This window comes from Sebastes fasciatus, chromosome 13 (assembly GCF_043250625.1).
Source record: "Sebastes fasciatus isolate fSebFas1 chromosome 13, fSebFas1.pri, whole genome shotgun sequence".
Taxonomy (NCBI): domain Eukaryota; kingdom Metazoa; phylum Chordata; class Actinopteri; order Perciformes; family Sebastidae; genus Sebastes; species Sebastes fasciatus.
Genome location: NC_133807.1, coordinates 29,516,325 through 29,534,217, shown reverse-complemented (window position 1 = coordinate 29,534,217; position 17,893 = coordinate 29,516,325). Strand labels below are relative to the sequence as shown.

General features: G+C 47.4%; 1 protein-coding gene across 2 annotated transcripts; it reads right to left on the bottom strand.

Moving 5' to 3' along the window:
* Positions 1–549: 549 nt before the first annotated feature.
* On the bottom strand, positions 550–16,509 carry axin2 (axin 2 (conductin, axil)). Of its 2 annotated transcripts, XM_074656746.1 has the most exons (10): positions 15,692–16,509; positions 13,512–13,643; positions 10,878–10,980; positions 8,915–9,055; positions 7,746–8,257; positions 7,463–7,639; positions 6,755–6,970; positions 6,502–6,636; positions 5,629–5,778; positions 550–1,618 (listed from the first exon to the last, which is right to left on the bottom strand). In XM_074656746.1, the coding sequence occupies exons 1-10, from the start codon at positions 16,507–16,509 to the stop codon at positions 1,492–1,494; spliced, it is 2,511 nt and encodes an 836-aa protein (XP_074512847.1). In that variant the 3' UTR covers positions 550–1,491. The 2 variants fall into 2 exon arrangements, with proteins under 2 accessions (XP_074512847.1, XP_074512848.1); XM_074656747.1 differs by lacking the exon at positions 550–1,618 and having other exon boundaries at positions 5,637–5,778; positions 6,411–6,636.
* Between the last annotated feature and the right edge of the window lie 1,384 nt (positions 16,510–17,893).

Here is a 17,893-nt window from a genome sequence, read left to right as displayed (position 1 = left end):
CATGAAAAATATTATAAAACATAAAACATGATGAAACGGATACTAAAAGGCATAAAAATATCTTTTCAACATAAGGCCCCTTGTGAAAACCAAGGGAGTAATAGGACCCTGAAAACTGGGTAAAACACGGCAAGAATCCATGTAGGCACAGCTACTGTACTCGATTCAAACACTATGGACATAGTGTCTATAATATATATATATATATATATATATGTATATATATGTATATATATCACCACCATCATTATCACCTGCAGCTCATAGTGCAGGTTTAATACACACAGAGTAACCCTACTCTAAAGCAACTCAGTCACACAATCACATAGGTAAGCACGTTGGGGAGCACATTATAGAGCTTTTTGTTGGTAAATATTAATATGGGTGTAAACACATTTTGGGGACTCTAGGACCTGTTCAGGGCAGTTTCCTCTTTAGTAAATACGTAGGCTATTTGTGCGATGCCTGCGCCACTGAAACAAAGGCACTAAGACGCAACAGATCAAGGCTAGCTGGGCAGCGTCCCAGAGTTGGGAATTAAAACGTTGATAGCATTTTTGTTCCTCTTTTCTTTTTTTTTTTTCATTTCTTCGTAGTACACTCTGAGCAGATGGGGACACGGCCACAAACAGCACTGCAGTAGTAAATATATTATCAAACTTTGTTTTAAGTGATAAGAGAGCCATTCTCAAAGCTTCAGCAGTAAAGCTCTCCAAGCCAAGAGATCGGACATGACGTCCCGCTAAAACCTCCAAGAACAGGAGTGGATTTGTTTTTTTTTAAAGAGGTATTTTTGAAGTTTACAGTTCAATATGAGGGGCAGAAAATGAATAAAACCCATTTCCTTTGCTTGAGAACTGACACTCAGAAGGGAAGAAAAATAAAATCACGGATGTGGGAAAAATTGGAGAAGTTTCTCCAACTCCAAGCAGCTTGTCCATGGAGGAATAAGAAGAGTTGGGGCTGGGACATTTCCAATAAATAGCAATAGAAATCTTTACACAGCAATACGAGCATCACAATACAATGCAATGTACATGTATATCTGCATATACATATTAGCGGTTGTGCTAGTGGGATGCTAGCACAGTGCGGGGGTCGGGTAGGCGGTCAAGTCTCAGATTTGAACCCGCCTGCCCCCGCTTCTTTGAGGAGTGGTCATTCACCTAGAGTCTCTGTAGAGTTTTCTCTTCTGGAAACACGGAGACGTTTCAGTCCAGCAACACACAAGTCTTATTTTCTTCACTTCAAGGCGGGGCTCTTCACGTGATAGTCCTGTAATAGCGATGACTTGTCCTCCTTGTCCATCGTGCGTCCAGATCCATCTGCCCAAAACCTCGTCGACATTCCTTCAACGGCGTCTCCAGTCGTAGCTTAAAAAGACATACGCTCTGTGTGTGTGTGAGCATACGAAGGGAGTACATCCATGGAGGTGTGAAGCGTCTGTATAATCCACAACAACATGGGGGGGTGCGGGGGGTGGGGGAGATCTCACTCCATCCTCTCCACCTTGCCCAGGATCTTGCCCTCGTAGGTGGGCAGCAAGGAGCCGTCGTCTGACACCTCCTCGAACACCGCACCGCACTCAAACTCATCGCTGGCCTTCTTGAAGTAGTACCTGCAACAGAGAGAGGAGAAGAGAGAGTTAACACCCAAAGTCTTCATGACTCAAGAAACATTAAAGCTTCAATAGGCAATCATGTTTTGGCATCATTGGGCAAAAATACCATAATAACCTTTCAGCATATTGTAATTCAAGTGTTCCGAGAGATAACTAGACTTCTGTTCATGGCTCTTTTTTCAGGCTTTAAAAAAATTGAGCCCGTGACGGGAGACTTTGACCAATCACAGGTCATTTCAGAGAGAGAGAGAGCGTTCCTATTGGCTGTGCTCCGGCTAGTGGGCGGTGCTTGGTATTTCCTCAAGAGATCTCAACGTGGCTGCCGGGTCACAAACTTTCTGCCTAGTTTGACCGTTTGGTCGGAGTTCGCGAAAGATTGACTCGTGGCTCTCATAGACGGCAGCTGGACGGCAGACTCTAGATCAGCTCTGATTGGTTGTTTTCCTCCGGTCTGTGAAATCCTGCAGATGCTATTAGGAGCACCGGAGGAAACCAGAGGCACATGATTTTTTTTTCAGATTACCTATCTCATGCACTACTGTCTGTATAGCGACCGTTTTATAAAAATAACTTTTTAAAATCATATTTGCTCCATTCTCTCCTACTTCAACTTAAAGCCTTCTGAGATAAAAGACCTTAAAAGTCAAACGGCTTGTTGCCGCCTCCTTTGACCTTTTTTTTTTTAAACATGATGCCTCATTTCCGCCATCCATGAAAAGCCACTCGGTACACAATCAACCGAGCCTGCTGAGCTACAGACTGACTTCTCCGGGTGGGGTGGAACCTGCTGCTAAAAAGTCTAAAATAAGACGCTCCCTCCCTCTATTCCTTCTCTTTCCCTTTCCTTTCCTTTTACTCCATCGTGTTGTTGGGAGTTTGGCCCCGGCTAACAGGGGCCAATTAGGCCAGCGTGCAAATGAAGGGGTCCTTTGACAAAGGCTGAAATTTTGGGTGCCTGCAAGTCTGCCTGTCATTAACCCCCCGACTCCTACACACCCACGTTAGGAGGACACACATGCACGGGCTTTCACTCGCTCCTCGTCGCCGTTTCATTATTACGGGGGGGACAAAGGAAAGAACGGAGACAAAGTGGAGGAGGAGAAAGAGGCGAGCGGTACACTGTGTCCTTCCTTACCCCCGTTGATAGCGTGAGCTCTCGCTGGGAGCTATAGGAAGGGCAGCCGACTGACAACTTTCTCTGTGTGTGTGTGTGTGTGTGTGTGTGTGTGTGTGTGTGTGTGTGTGTGTGTGTGGGGAAGAAAAAAGTAAAATCTAAGGAGGGGCTTCTCGTCAGCCATGACTTCACTGGGCCATTAATGATGCAACCCCCCCATCCTCATTTTAGAGGAAGAGAAACCAGCAGGGGTGGGCTGGTTGGGGTGTCTCAGAATCCACTCATTAACTATGTAATGGAAAAATGCCTCCATTCGCTCCATGTGTGGGGTGACTGGAATGCGGGTATGTTTGTGAGCATTTTGTTTTTAATGAGACGGGAGGCTGACAAAGTCGAAACATGCAATACTTATAAAACGAGAGCTATAGCGCACCGAGTGCACATGCGCCGCTCCGATCAGCGCGAGGGTGGTCAGCCGCTAATAAAAAACAGAAACACAGGAAGGCTTCAACTAAACGGAGTACAAGAGGTCTCTCTCAGGGAAATAAAAGCGAGTAAATAGATAAATAAGAGGACATGAAAGAGCACGAGACACGCCTGATAATTGTATCCTCCTTTCCTATCTGGAGGAGGAAGGGGGGAAAAAAAGAAAAAGAAAAAGTGGAGCCGTCCTACTCTTTAAAAAAAGCTTCAAAGAGCCATGATCTTTTTCTGCTGAGAGAGACAGACAGAGACAGAGAGAGCCTGAATTTCCACTGGAACATGTTTTATGTGGCTAGATCTGTTTTTCCCCCCTTCTCCCCTTCTCCCCTTCTCCCCTTCTCCCCTTCTCCCCTTCTCTCTCTCTCTCTCTCTCTCTCTCTCTCTCTCTCTCTCTCTCTCCGTTCGCACTGACATCTGGCACCAATATCGTCTGGCAGGGCCCGGCAGTACTGTTCTTTGTTGAACTGCTGCCATGTTGAAATGACCCAACTCCACACATTCTCTGGCTGCTATTAAAGCGCCGCGCGGCTCTCTCTCCAAAAAATGTGGATGGTATGACACAGGAACTGAGACAGCGAGCCAGAGAGAAAAAGAAGAGAGGTGGGTGAAGACGGGGTGGTGGTGGGGGGGGGGAGCAAACAGACAGATGTGGAGAACTCGGAGCTAAATGCTTGTCACATTTGTTGATTCCAAAAAACGCTGCACACATCTGGACAGGAAGACGTTGCTTTTTCCCCTCAAAAAATAGTTTGATAACTGTAATTATTAACACAATACTCAAAGCTGTGCTTATCCCAGAGACCAGGGCAGCCTAAACAATACACGTTTGATCTTAACGCCAACTGGAAAGGAGCAATCAAGAGTAAAAATCTCTCTCTCTCTCTCTCTCTCTCTGCAAACACACGTCGAAGCAGCGGCGGCGGCCTCAGCCGCGGCCCTGAAGTACAGCAAACAAGCGAATCTGGCATTTCTGCCTTTCAAAAAATATCCATAAAATGATTACAACATGTGTAAACATTGTGCATGTTCAACACAAACACACACACACACACACACACACACCAGGGCAGGAAAAAAAAACGAGTCCCTGATAGCATCAGTGAAGAATTTGCACGCTGGCCATTTGTGTGAGTCTTTGTTGGTTGAAATGAAAGAGGCCGGGGCTTCAAAGCCGTGTGTATTAAGTGTGCCTTAGCATGGAAATCAATACCAGATGGGACCCAAATCGCTGCAGTTCAAACTCTTCCACTAACCCCCGCACCACCCACCCTCCCTCTTGTCCTTTCCTTTTCATTGCACCCCCCCTCCACCACAGAGGACTCCATCTGACTGCACACACACATAGAAACAAACGGTGATAACGGCGCCCCACATAGACACGGATAAACACCAATAAAATATATCGGATCTTTCTGGTCACACAGGCGCTGACCACATTTTACCACGAGACGCCGGTGTAGCTTGTAGCCTTTCAGCTAGCTAACATTTCAGTTTGTGGTTTCCTTTAACCCGGCCAGGTGAGATTCATCTTAAATAGTTCGATCTTTAATGTCAGATGACACTATGGCGACAGCCACACCATTACGTTTTAAAACGCAAAACCTTTGCTGTGTTTATGCCTGGTGTCCACGCTACTCCGGCGTTTTCAAGCCCTTTAAAAAACGGAGACATTTCAAAGCGCTGTTGTAAAAACTCCGGGGTTGCGTTTCAGTCTGGACGGGCAGAAACAGAGAACTTTAAAAACATTGACGCAGACACCCATGATCGCTTCTCGATGCGGTCTCATCGGTCACGACGTGTCCGTCCCGATTCGTCCCACCCCTATCACGTGACACTTTTCCGGAAGAAACCAAATGACATCAGCCTCGACAACTTCAACAAGGATAACGGATTACAAGCGTTGCTCACCCTGTTGTCTATGCTAGCATATGTTGTGTAGTTAAAATCTGCATTTTATAATGCTGCTACTGCCTACATGCGCAGGAGGCAACAGGCCATTATTCGAGCGCTTTGCGTTAATTCCAGTGTCCAGCGGCGTTATCAACCCTACGAGGAGCAGTCATGTGATATGTGTTTTGAGGCGTGGTAGCGTGGATGGAGATCATTTTCGTTTTAAAACGTATCAGTGTGGATGTAGCTTAATGATCTCAGACTTCAAACTCAAGCCATAAAGCTCCCGTACCACTGAAGATACTGAGACCTGTATGGCGTCTGCAAGTTTTGTTTATACTCCGAATGGCGACAGTTTGTTCCCAATCATTTGTTTTTACATCAAGGCCGACGAACTGATAACGTTTTATTGCCGGCAATCACAATGTCACAGAAGCACACCGGTGGCAAAAGTTCACATCACATCACTCTTGTGAAACTTTAAACCGACGTCTCCGTGTGTAATCTGATTTCTACACACCTGTAGTTGCCCTTCTTGCGGAGCTGCTCCTTGAAGTGGCCGAGGGTGAGACTGTGGCTCTTCATGTTCCTCCGGTAGGGGATCTCCTCGCCACAGAAGAAATACGTCACCACTGTCTCGCCTCCTGAACCCTTTTTACACTCCTTCACCCTGAAAGTAGACAAAAGGAAGGGTGTGTTAGAATGAGTGGAAACACACACACGATATATTTAACAAGATCAAAAGAGAAATCGGAAACGGAGCAAAGCTTCTACTATAACAGCGATCTAGCAGCAGAGATACAGTAGCCCGGCTGAGGAAGAACACTAGTGAGCGAGTGACCTAGTGCCATCAGTAAGTGTGTACATATGTGATGTGTGTGCATGGAGAAGGGGCACAGTATTATCAATTCCCCTTCAGCTATGTCCAAGGCTTTGTAGGCCCACTTCAGAGGAGCTCTCTTTGCAAAGCTCTGCTCGCCCCAGCCGACTGCCAGCTCACTGAAGGACAGCCAATAAAAAATGATACATATATATATGAAAGGGATGTCTCAGTCAGGTGGTGCGGTGACTACACAACTCCCCACACACCAGCGCAAACACGCAACATTCATGCAAACAGAGGCAGAGCCGGGCATCTGTGTGCAAAAAGCTTAAAATAAGCTTTGCAAAAAAAGGGGGTCACCTTCTCTGTTGAGTGACTGTACGTGGGCGTGCACATGTGCGATGTGTATGTTATGCACACGTCTTTCTCCCTAACATGTGCGGTGAGCAGTGCAGGAAGAGTTAAAAGGGTAGAAGTACACTGCAAGGTGGAGGTTATGGCTGAGAGGAGGAGGAAGAGGAGCAGAGAGGAGGAGAGGAGAGGGAGGGCAGGACGCTAGAGGCATCGTACTCTTCTGATTGGAGACCGGGGCTGGTTGAGAGGAGGCCAGCGGGGCTGGGATTGGCTAGAGACAGAGGGACGGACCCCTCACCCTGGACAGGCACTAGGTGGCTCTTCTCTTGCTGGAGACTGGACATTGGATGCCTGGGAAGACATGTCAACTTGAATTATTAAGAGCAATAATAATATATTTAAAAAAAAACTAGAAATCATAAGCAAGGAAGAAAGCAAACAAATATTCAACTCTCTAGTTTCTGTGTACCTTTGCTTGGTGGTCTTGGTGGAGACCTCCTCCAGCCGGCGGCAGGCCTCCTCCAGCTGGGCCAAAGTGTTGGGAGGGGGCAGGGGAGGCATGGCCGGGTCCTGGATGAATGGCTGGGCCGGCTGGTGGCTGCGTAGGTGGCCACAGCTTCCGCCGCCACCCCACGTGTGCGTCTGCGCAGAGGAGCCTCCGAAGGATTTCTTGGTGCTCTGGTTACTGAGAGGGAGGAAGGAAATAACACATTAACAACATGAAATGATGGAACGTAAAGTAGGATATCTTAGACGAAAATAAAACTTAGGTTAAAAACTAGGGCTGTCAAAGTTAACGCGTTTTAACGCCACTAATTTCTTTACTGCTTTAATGCAATCAACATTTGGGAGGTTGTAGCGGGCTCAATTTTAAAGCTAGAGTGAAGATACTGACATCTTATGAAACTATCAACCATGTCATACTAGCTTGTCGCGAAGGAGGTTAAATAACACTCCAAACTTGCGCTAAATTTCGGGGAGGAAAAACTGGCATGGCCATTTTCAACGGGGTCCCTTGACCTCTGACCTCAAGATATGTGAATGAAAATGGGTTCTATGGGTACCCACGAGTCTCTCCTTTACAGACATGCCCACCAATTAATTTGCGGTTAAATATTTCAATCGATTGACAGCCCTAGCAAAAACCAAAGCACTCCAGGTACCAGCAGCTTCTTACCTGTGAGACTTGTGCCTGCCTTGCCGTTTACTTTCCAGGATCCACTGCAGCACGTTCTGGGCGGGGTCTGTCGTGTCGCTGGGCAGCTGTAAGGGCCCGCAGTCGTCCATACACCTCTCCGCTACTCCATCCTCAGCCCCTGAATGACACACACGCCTGGACAGAGAGCTGGAACGCCTGAAAGGAAGCAAGACAGAGAGAGTTAGTATTGTTTATTGTTATGCAACACAAGAAAACCAGATATAAATGAGACATGAATTCAAAAGAGTTGTTTGGAACTGACCCGACGCTATCGTCTGGTGAGACGGCGCCACACATCTCTCGGCCCAGGCTGCGGCTGCGCTGGTAAGGCTGGCACTCGCCGCCGCTGCCGCCGCTGGAGCACAGACCGTGCACCCTGAGCGCCGCCTCCCGTTCGATCTGCTCCTTCGTCTTGGGACTGCCGTGGTGGTGGATGTAGTGGTGGTGGATGTGTTTCGTGCTCTGCCGGCTCACGAGAGTCCTGCCGGGGCCCAAGGCCAGAGCGATGGCCGCTTGGTCGGGACTAGAACTGGAGGGCCCCGTCCTGACCAGGGCCTTGATTCCGAAGCCTGCCCGGTGCTCCGGGGAGCTGGAGCGAGGCGAGTGGCGGATGACGGCGGGGGACTGGCAGCCGGGGGTCTTCAGGACGCGGGACAGGTGTTCGTCCAGAATGGCCTGGGGGTCCTCGTCAGAGGAGCCGGGGAGGAGGGTCAAGGGGTGGGGGGAGAGCTGGGGAGCACTTCCCATCATCTCCGTGTCTTCTTTTTCCTCCTCCTGTTAACAAGAAATACAAAATCATCAACTGAGGAACTACATAAAAACACCTTACGGCCGGTCCAGACCGCCCGCGTCTCTTCTAGAGATTCAAGGTCACGCCTATTTTTACCACGAGCGGTTCACAGCAACAACTGACGGTGAAAGTGATCTTTTGACTGTATATTGACATCATACCAGCAACATACTACAGTTTCAATGTCTAGACATCTGTAGAATATGTCACAGACAGTGAAAGTGATCTTTTGACCGTATATTGACTGAAGATTGAAGATTTATTTATATACCTTATAACACTTCCTGCTTTCGTTTCAAAATAAAAGCCCTCAAGCATTTTTTTTTTGTGGACAGAATTCCTTCATTTGTTAACACAAGAATGAATATAGTACGTGGTTTTAATTGTGGATTATGACTATTATTTAAGAATGAGCACACGCTTCTTAACCTTTTTCTGTCTAAAATAAATATATATGGCACTTATAATGAAATGAAATGACCATTATGAAAGGCAAACTCTATGTAGAAAGAAAGGGCTGGCAGTAACAGCAGCAGAAACGCTGCCAGTGTGGACACCCCACGTGTGAGACACGCACTGCTCATGCGAGTAGTGCGTCCCCACCGTTCCAGTAGATTTTTCCAGTAATCTCATATACAAACCTCCTGAATCTGCTGCAGCTTCTCCTCCAGAGAGTTGAGGGTGTCCTGCTTTCTCTTCAGGCTCTCCAGGCGGGAGATGAGCTGGGCTGCAAACTCTGACGGCTCCATCGGGACCATCTCCTTGGGAGGACGGCGAGTACGCTTTTGAAGAGAAGGAGATATGTTAGCTATTGTATCATGTGTCATCCCTCCACGACCAAGATACCCTCCTCAGCTTCTACAAAGACAGCCGTACTCCTCTCCCCTTCATCGGTCTACATTGTTCTCCACCAGCGCCTGCTCCACCATTGGTGGTACTGATCAGGGCTCTCTCTCATAGGCACCCAGGGCTACGGGGTTGTTTCAAGGGGCGGCGGGGCCTGGTGTACGGTCATGCTGGGCTAGGCCTCGGCTGGTTCCCCCTGTCATCATCAGCAGGCCTCTTTAAAGTCAGCTCACTTCAAAGGCTTCCTCGTCAAATATCAAACACTCAGTGGGGGGAGAATAGGGCGGTGGAGGGAGGGATGGAGGGATAGATAGATGGGAAGCAGTGGCTTTACATCTAGGAATAAAAGCCACATATCGACAGGGGGTGGAAGAGAACTCCAGGGAGGAAAGGATGAGGGATTAAAAAAAAAAATGGGAGAAGTTGAGATGCAGAGATGTGTGCTCGCAAAGTGGGGGGGGGGGGGGGGGGGGGGAGAAGAGAAAATGAAGAGAGGGAAGGATTGAAGGAAAGAGTTAAAGGTGCCAAAAAAAGGATGGGAGATCAGAAAGGTTGAGGCAATTTATTCCCCCCCTTGTCACACACTGGGCACCTTTGAGGTACAGTATAGTGACACTATGAGAATATGTGTGTGTGTGTGTGTGTGTGTGTGTGTGTGTGCACATCTTAAATTATTTGCATTTTTGCACAGGGGCTTTCTTGATTTTTCTTTTTTGTTTCTCCCATCCCTTTGTAGTAGGGATGAAGGGGAGAAAAAGAGTGAGAGAAAGAGGCGCTGTCTGATGGAGCCCGGGGCTGGTGCACCATGGGAATGGAAGCCATCGCCAAAAATCAGACGGGAAACCAAAACAAGAATAAAAGCGAAAAAATAAAGCAAAAAGGGGGACAGCGAGAGAAGAGCGGCGAGAAACAATCTGTGGATGTTTTCTCTCATGCAAGTTTCTGCACGTCTCATTATTTGACAAAAAGGGGAGAGGGAATGGGGGGGGGGTTACGTCAAGTTTATTTCACAAGCTCAGTTTCGGACTTTCGCTCCTGTTCTTCTCTCAGCCTGAAGCCTTAAAACTCCCCTCTGACCCACTGAGAGCTCACATGACACGCTCAAACTCTTCCCTAAGATCCCTCACTTTTAGGGGAGGGGGGGCTGGCTGTGTGTGTGTGTGTATGTAGGGGGGGGGGAAGGAGGCCAGCTCTGTTGGAAGTTGTCACTTCCCTGTGCATTTGCTCCATTCATCCTCAGATCAAAGCGCTGCGTGTGCATGTGCGTGTGAATGTGTCTGAGTATCTTTGTGTTTTTGTTGGGGCTGATTTCAGAGCCCTCGGGATAAAGCGGCAGAGATCTTCCTCATTTCTCCCTTTTTCTCCATATTTACAGCATCGGTAGGGAAGGAAAAAACCCCGGTGTGTTCCGAGCGCCGCGGCGATAAACAGCTTAGAGACCCCCCTCGTCTCCCGCAGACTTCAAGGAACCCTAATGGGGGTGTAGGTGACACCAAAGGTAGCGAGGGGGCTTGTGTGTGTGCACATATGTGTGTGTGTTTCTGTGTGTGTGTGTGGGAGGCTGGGTCTTTGACGTTACTCTTCAGATCTTTGCTGGTGTTGTTGAATTGCCGAATACAGTTTGCGCGGTACTATTCATAGAACCAAGAGAGAGACCCGGAACAGAGGGTGGTATGGAAATTACACTGTGGGACCCAGGTTCAAAAAGACTTGTGTGTGCGCATTTGTGTGTGTGTGTGTGTGTGTTTGTGTACTTACAGGGAAAGCAGGCAGAGAGACTTGGCTGTTCATCCTCATGTTGCGCTGCATCTCCCTCTGTAGCTGTTTCTTTGAGCCCAGTTTATACGGAGGGATGCCATCTCTGAGGGGGACAGACGCAACACAAAAAGGTCAATTACCCAATCAGATACATCATTTAAGACCAAACAGCCAATCAGGAAGGAGCTTATTAGGTGACTGGGTAGATCAAACGCAGCTCAAGCCAGAATTCATCTAATCAATTAATTCTCCCGTCCATTTTGTTTTCCATCTAAAGACTCAGGAGGTAAATCACGCCAGTGTTTCTGGTCTCGTTTGTGTGTCGGAGCAGACCGGGTTTCGTGGTTGGGAGTGAGGTGGTAGGAGGTTTTGTTTGCCCTAGAAATGACACTCATTTTCATCTCTGGCTCCGGTACAGAACTGCTGGCTCTTTCCTTTCAACACAACACACTCTGCAGTCAGCGTGCTCTACCGGCCAAAAGTGGTGTCAGCATTAGCATTCCCCTGCTGACTTTTTAACGTTGAGCTGAGGACACCGTTAGCATTAGCAACTCATTATATGTATTCAAAGAGTTACTGCAGGACAGGACCCAAGGGTGCAGCTAACCTGGTTAAATCTATGTGAGGGACTGAACAGCTGACTGGCTTAAAAATGTTAATCAAACAACAAAAAAAAACAGCAAAGCTTCAAACCGAAGCACTTGACAGTGTGAAACAAGCGTCTTTTCTCCATGTTAAACAGCAGTTTCCTGGTGACCTAGCCTAACTGAGGAGCACTTTTCCACTTTTGCTTTGAAATGCCACAGTCATGCGCATAAGCAACACCCCCCCCTCCCCTCCCCACCCTTCCTCCTCCTCCTCCTCCTCCTCCTCCTCCCAATCTTCATTTGGCAAGCGCTGCCGCAGCCAGCCTCTGATCTCCGCACATCAAAAGGCTGGTTTGTAAGATAAGGTAATGTTTGAAGTCTGCGCAGCTGCATTCCCCAGCGTCCAAGCAAATCCATAAATAAGATATAAGCAAAAATCCCCCCTCCGCCACCGCTCTCTTTTCTCTTCCCACCCAACCGCCTCCTCCCCCCGGTGCTTTTTTCCCTTTTCTATTCTTTTTCTTTATCTGTAAATGAGATTCAAATGTTTATGGGTCCTTTTAACTGACCTAAAGAGAGGCAGATATTCTGATCAAGGCCAGAGCGGGCAGGAACTGAGGTGTGTGGGGGGGGTTGTGTGTCCCCGTGGCCAGGGCTTTGTCACGACACCGGGCAAAGTACAGCAGAATAGGACTATATGGGCCTCGGCCTCTTTGAAGCAAGGCCGTCTACAGATATGTTGTAAAAAAAAAAAAACTCTTTATAGCTGCCATATTTATGTGCAGCCCAGCCCACTGGTTGCACTGAACATCCCAGTCTTTAGCTTGGTCATGGTTAACCTCGCTGTTTCGGCGGTGACATCACCCACGTAGGCCTTGACGCTTCCCATGTGAGATGAGGTAAAGAAGAACTTGTACCAAGTTTTTCTCTGCTTTCTGTTCCAAAAGCCAGCTGACCTCCCGAGCGCCGCTCTTGGCCTTGAGCTGTGCACCACGCAATGACTTCATAGCGCCCTGTCACTTGAGAGACACGTGATTACGCCAAGTAATCCTTTTGAAGAACGAGGCCCCGGGCACGTACACAGATAAGCACAAACCACATGTGGACAGAAGCACGACGCTTGTGCACAATTTCTTTTTTTTTGTGCTGAAACGATTAGCCAATTCCCTGATTAGTCAGTCCTGAGGCGGTTAATCAGCAACAGTTTTATGATAATTGACCGATACGTCATTTAGCGAGCAAAAGTGCCAAACATTTGCTCACTTTAAGGTCATTAACATGTGAATTTTTCTCGGTTTCATTGAGTCAGACAAAACAAATTAGCAAGAACAGACATTTTATAGACTAAACTGAGCTTAATCAGTTAATCCAATGAAGTAATAACCAGATATGGAAGCTAACAGTTGCAGCCCTACTAGAGCTGCAACGATTAATCGATTAGTTGTCAACTATTAAATTAATCGTCGAGTAGTTTTTTAAGAAAAAAAAAAGTCTAGATTCTCTGATTCCAGCTTCTTAAATGTGAATATTTTCTGGTTTCTTTACTCCTCTATGACAGTAAACTTAATAACTTTGAGTTGTGGACAGAACAAGACATTTGAGGACGTCATCTTGGACTTTGGGAGACACTGATCAACATTTTATAGACCAAACAACTAATCAGTTAATCAAGAAAAGAATCATTAGTTGCAGCCCTAAACCCTACACTACTTTGTGAAACTATCTTAACAGGGTCAGCTGATGTGAAGCCTCTATACTCATTCCCATGTTCAACTCACAAAGTCGCTCTTCATTTACACTATATTGTTAAAAGAAAAGAGTCTCTAATACAGGGATGGGACTTGGCACTGACTCACGCCTCGTCCCGGCCGCTCCAGTGCATCTTAAAGTGTTTCCAAGTGGCCACAATTCACCAATATTCCCACTACATCAAACCATTCTCCCAGTTTGGCTACGACTCCCAACAGCCAGTTGAAGGAAGGTGTCACAGACCTGATTTCACTCATTCGTTGGCACACACACTCATGTTTGGTTAATATTCACTTACACACTGCTGTCAGTCACGGACATGGCGTCGTCCGTCAAGGCGTCACTGGACACCTCGCTGTCGTTGGTGCTGCTGACGGGGGCGAAAGAGCCCACATGGCAGGGGTTGAGTGAGTCTCCTCTCTTGTACGATCTGGGGGGGGGGGGGAGGTTACAACAACACACAAGTCAGATTAATGCTAATACAACACTGTGAAACAGTATCCAACAGGTGGGTGACAAAGACAGGTTGCATCTTCTGACACTGAAGAGGTTGATTCATGTGTGACCTTGTCTGCTGCTACCAACAACAACAACAACTACACCCTGTAATGAATGAATGTGACTCTGGCAACCTCCACCCTTCAAACACAAGTTCATCTGCACTGAGAAAGCTGTGGTTTTCTCTCCTTATGCCCCATTTATGGCTTCTTAAATAGCCCCACAATTTCTCTCTTTCCACTTCTCTCATTCACACTCACTCTTTCCTCGCCATTCATCTCCCGCTGTGCATGCATTCTTGCCATGGTACAGGAGGAGGAGGAGGAGAAAACGGGGGGAGTGACCGAAAGAGGAGGAAAAAAAAGTATAGAGCGGAAGCATGAGAGTGTGTCAGAGAAGGGAGAGGAAAAAGAAAAAGAGGGGGGGAAAGACCCAGCAGGACTAAAGCTGTAGGCCCCCAGCTCCAGGCTGACCTTCAGAGGGGCTTGCAAAGAGTCAGGTATTTAACACAGCTGGCCTTGCATTCTTCCCTCCCTGCCTCTCTCTCTCTCACCCCCCTCATTTATCCTTTCTCCTCCCTCCCTTTCTTTCATGAGGTGCACTCCCCCACCCTCCCCTCTTTCTCTGTCCTTCCTTTCCGCTCTCTTTCCCCTCACTTTCGCTCCAAAAGCATGCCTCGTAGTCCCCATCCCTGAGTTTTCAAAAGGAGAAAAGATAAAAGTGGAGAAGGCAGGGAAGGGGGGGGAATCAGAGGAGAATTGACGCAAACAAGAAAAGAGGGAAGAAAGAAGAGGGTTTGGGTGGGGAGGCGGTGGTGGAGGAGGAGGGTGTTGATTCTGTACTGTAGCTGCTGCCGCTCAGGGTTTGTTTTTTAAAAAAGTCAGATGAGAGGAGGTGAGGAGAGGGAAGCGGAAAAGAGAGGAATGGGTTCCACATGTTTCAAATATGTTAAGGTGACAACGGGGTGGCTTCATGTTAAGAGAGGACTTGAGCATCACACTGTAGGAAAGTCTCCACAACAAGCTGTCCCAAAGCAGGTTAGCTGTCAGCCTGTCATACTCCTAAAAGTTAACTTTGTGCAACTTATAATTCACTTTAACAACAAACTATTTTAAATGAAAAACCTTGATTTTAAAGCTCTATAAACTCCTCAAGAAAAGCATTGTTTGGGATGCATGTTTCAATGTGCACTTTGATTTTTACTCTTTTAAATAAGCATCAAAATGAAGCTTATAGAAACATCAACATCAAAGGTTGATCTGCTATAGATTTATATCTCTCTCTCTCGCTGCGCCAAAGGGCTTGAGGACAGTGTGGTACAGGAGGAGGAGGCATAGCATAGCAATGTCATCATCTATTATTTGCCGGCTGGGGCCAGAGCCAGCCGTGCTCTGTGAACTTTTCCCGTGGAAGACGATCCCTCATTCTGCTCAACTATTTCAAAGCCCCGGAAATCCAGGCGAGCGCCAGCAGAGGGCTGCTAGTGCTGCTGCTGCTGCTGCTGCTGGAGATGGTGAGAGTGACCAGAGAGAGCCAGGGAGGGAAAGACTTCTCTACTAACTTTAAGTGATTTTGGAGAAGAAGCACTTTTACGCACAAGGAAAAGGGGTTTCCAGTTGCCTGTAATGTAATATTTATACTTATAGAGCATGCATTCAATGATTTTCTCACATCTGCCCTATGGTTTGGCTGCCAGGCCAACCAGTCTGTAGTAAAATCCATAGTGTCTTTACAATAGGGCCCTGAAAATCTTTGTAAAGCTTGTGTTTAACTGTTTGAACGGACTTTGCCTTTCTGCAAATACATCATGAGACTACAGATCTGTAGCAGATCCACCAGAGCAGCTTCAAGTGGCAACAAAAAGCAGACAGCTGTTTTTAACTTGTCTATGTACATTGTATTGATCCCTATTAAATAAACCATGAATGAATGCATTTTTAAGATGAATACAGTTTTAGAAACAAGGTGTTGCAGCCATACCTGTATCCCCTCTCCATCACCTCCACCGCCCTCATGGACACGGTGGTGGTCTTCTGCACCTTCACCGACGCAGACAATCCAAGCAGCGCTTTGGCTTTGAAATCACAACTCCACTCCTCCTCCTCGTTGAGCGTGGGCAGGTATCCACACACAACTTTCAGGTCGCCCAGCAGCCCGTTGGAGTTGACGTGATTGGGGTTTTCTCCTCCGGTTCTCACGTACTCCAGGTAAATGTCAGAGGTCAGAAACATCTGGTACGCGTTCTCCTCCATGTCGCTCTGGATCTCCAGCTGCGCCTGGTCAAACATCGCAGAGTCGATGTGTTGCCTCTTGATATTATCCCGTATGAAGGTTTTAGTCGCAGGCTTCAGCTGCTTGGCCACAATGCTGTTGTTCTCGATGTAGCGCTTGTAGATTGCTTTGGCGACTCGCTGCGTTTTGGTATCCTTTAGGTCCATTTGCCTGAAGCCGTTGCAGGCGAACCAGAAGTCTAAAGTGTCCACGCATTTCTCCCTCTCCAGGAAGGTCCGAAAAAGAAGTGCACCGTCCTGGTCTCCGAGGAGGGAGTGCAACGACTTTGTCCACCTTGAGAGAGGAGAATCCGGGGATGCACTGCCCTCCGGCTCCCCGAGACCATCCTCGTTCCTCCGGGTTACAGAGGATCCAGGAGAGCCGAGGAGCACAGCAGACTTGGGGGGTTTCATCATGGAGAGTTTGCCGGGGTAGCAGGGCGCCTCGCCCTCCTCCCCCGGCACCGGGGGTCGAGGAGCATCTTCTCGGAAACTACTGGAGATGTGGTCCATAAGCGGCCGGCTCATGGTTCTCTGGAGGCAGCAGCAGCCGCAGCAGGAGGATGGAGGAGAGTGTGTTTGTCCGCCTCCTCGGAGCTTCTACTGTAATCTCCTCACTCTCTTCTGTCAGCGGGGGAGCTTCTCTCTGGCTGCTCGGCTTCTCTCTGAAAACACACAAAGTATTGATCTAATCAAAACCAGATCCGCCCAAAACTTCAAAGAGAAGGAGAGAGAGACGCAGTCAGAGAGCACTTCTTCTTCTTCTTCTTATTATTATTTTTCTTCTTCTTCTTCAGAGAAAGAGAGAGGGAGAGGGGGGGAGAGAGAGAGGGAGCTACAGGCAGAAAGAGAGAAAGAGAGAGAGAGAGAGAGAGAGTGAAAGAGATAGAGATGAGAGAGAGACAGAGAGAAAGAGAGAGAGATGAGAGAGACAGAGAAAGAAAGAGATGAGAGAGACAGAGAGAAAGAGAGAGACAGAGAAAGATGAGAGAAACAGAGAGGGATGAGAGAGATAGAGATGGGAGAGAGAGAGATAGAGATGGGAGAGAGAGAGAGAGAGAGCGGGATGAGAGAGAGAGAGAGAGAGAGAGAGAGAGAGAGAGATGAGAAAGACAGAGAGAGAGAGACAGAGAGAGAGAGAGAGACTAGTTCATAGGGAGAAATCGCTGCAGCAGCATCATTATTACATAAACAGCATTTCTATCATCTCAACCTGTGATTTTATACTGAATTAACTATTTAACAGTGATTTCTCACATTGCACAGTGGAGGAAAAAACCCACCATCATCATCTTCTTCTTATAAGTACATGTGTGTCAAGCGGGGCTATGACCTGAGCACCATTAATAAGTCATTAATCCTTCAAACGGCTTTATTAGAGCTTCCGGATCCATCACGCCTGATGTCAGCATGCTTTACTGCACAATGCAACCACATGTCCTCCTCTATCCATCTATACCATCATCCACATGTCCTCCTCTCTCTCTATATATACCATCATCCCATCCATCCATCCATCCATCCCTGCTGCTGCCACTGCTGCTGCCACTTTCTCATTTTCTGGAGCACATTTCTACCTTCTCAACATCTCATCACAGAGCGACTTAAATCACGTCAAATTGAGCCTCCCAGTGAGGAACCTGTAGGGACACTGATGTGGGACAAACTCGGAGAGATCGAAAAACGTGACTGAAATAGTTAACGGAGGAGTTAACTGGCTGCAGCTGTGTTTGGTGTACTATACACACACACACACACACACACACACACATTTCCAGCTATATCTCTTGTTCCATTATCGCAGAGATTATTGTCACCACTGATGATGATCGGCTGCAACATTGTAACATGTCACTGAGTTCTGCTACAACTTGTCAGAGAAACTGCTACAAATCTTCCTTTACTACATATT

Bases quoted from the DNA above. Each gene is read 5' to 3' on its own strand.
- axin2 (XM_074656746.1), bottom strand. From the start codon at position 16,509: ATGAGCCGGCCGCTTATGGACCACATCTCCAGTAGTTTCCGAGAAGAT. The intron at 6,637-6,754 runs GTACACAGAAAC...ATGTCTTCCCAG, and splicing joins ACCAAGACCACCAAGCAAAG to GCATCCAATGTCCAGTCTCC. The intron at 5,779-6,501 runs GTACGATGCCTC...GTCTACTTTCAG, and splicing joins CCCGGTCTCCAATCAGAAGA to GGTGAAGGAGTGTAAAAAGG.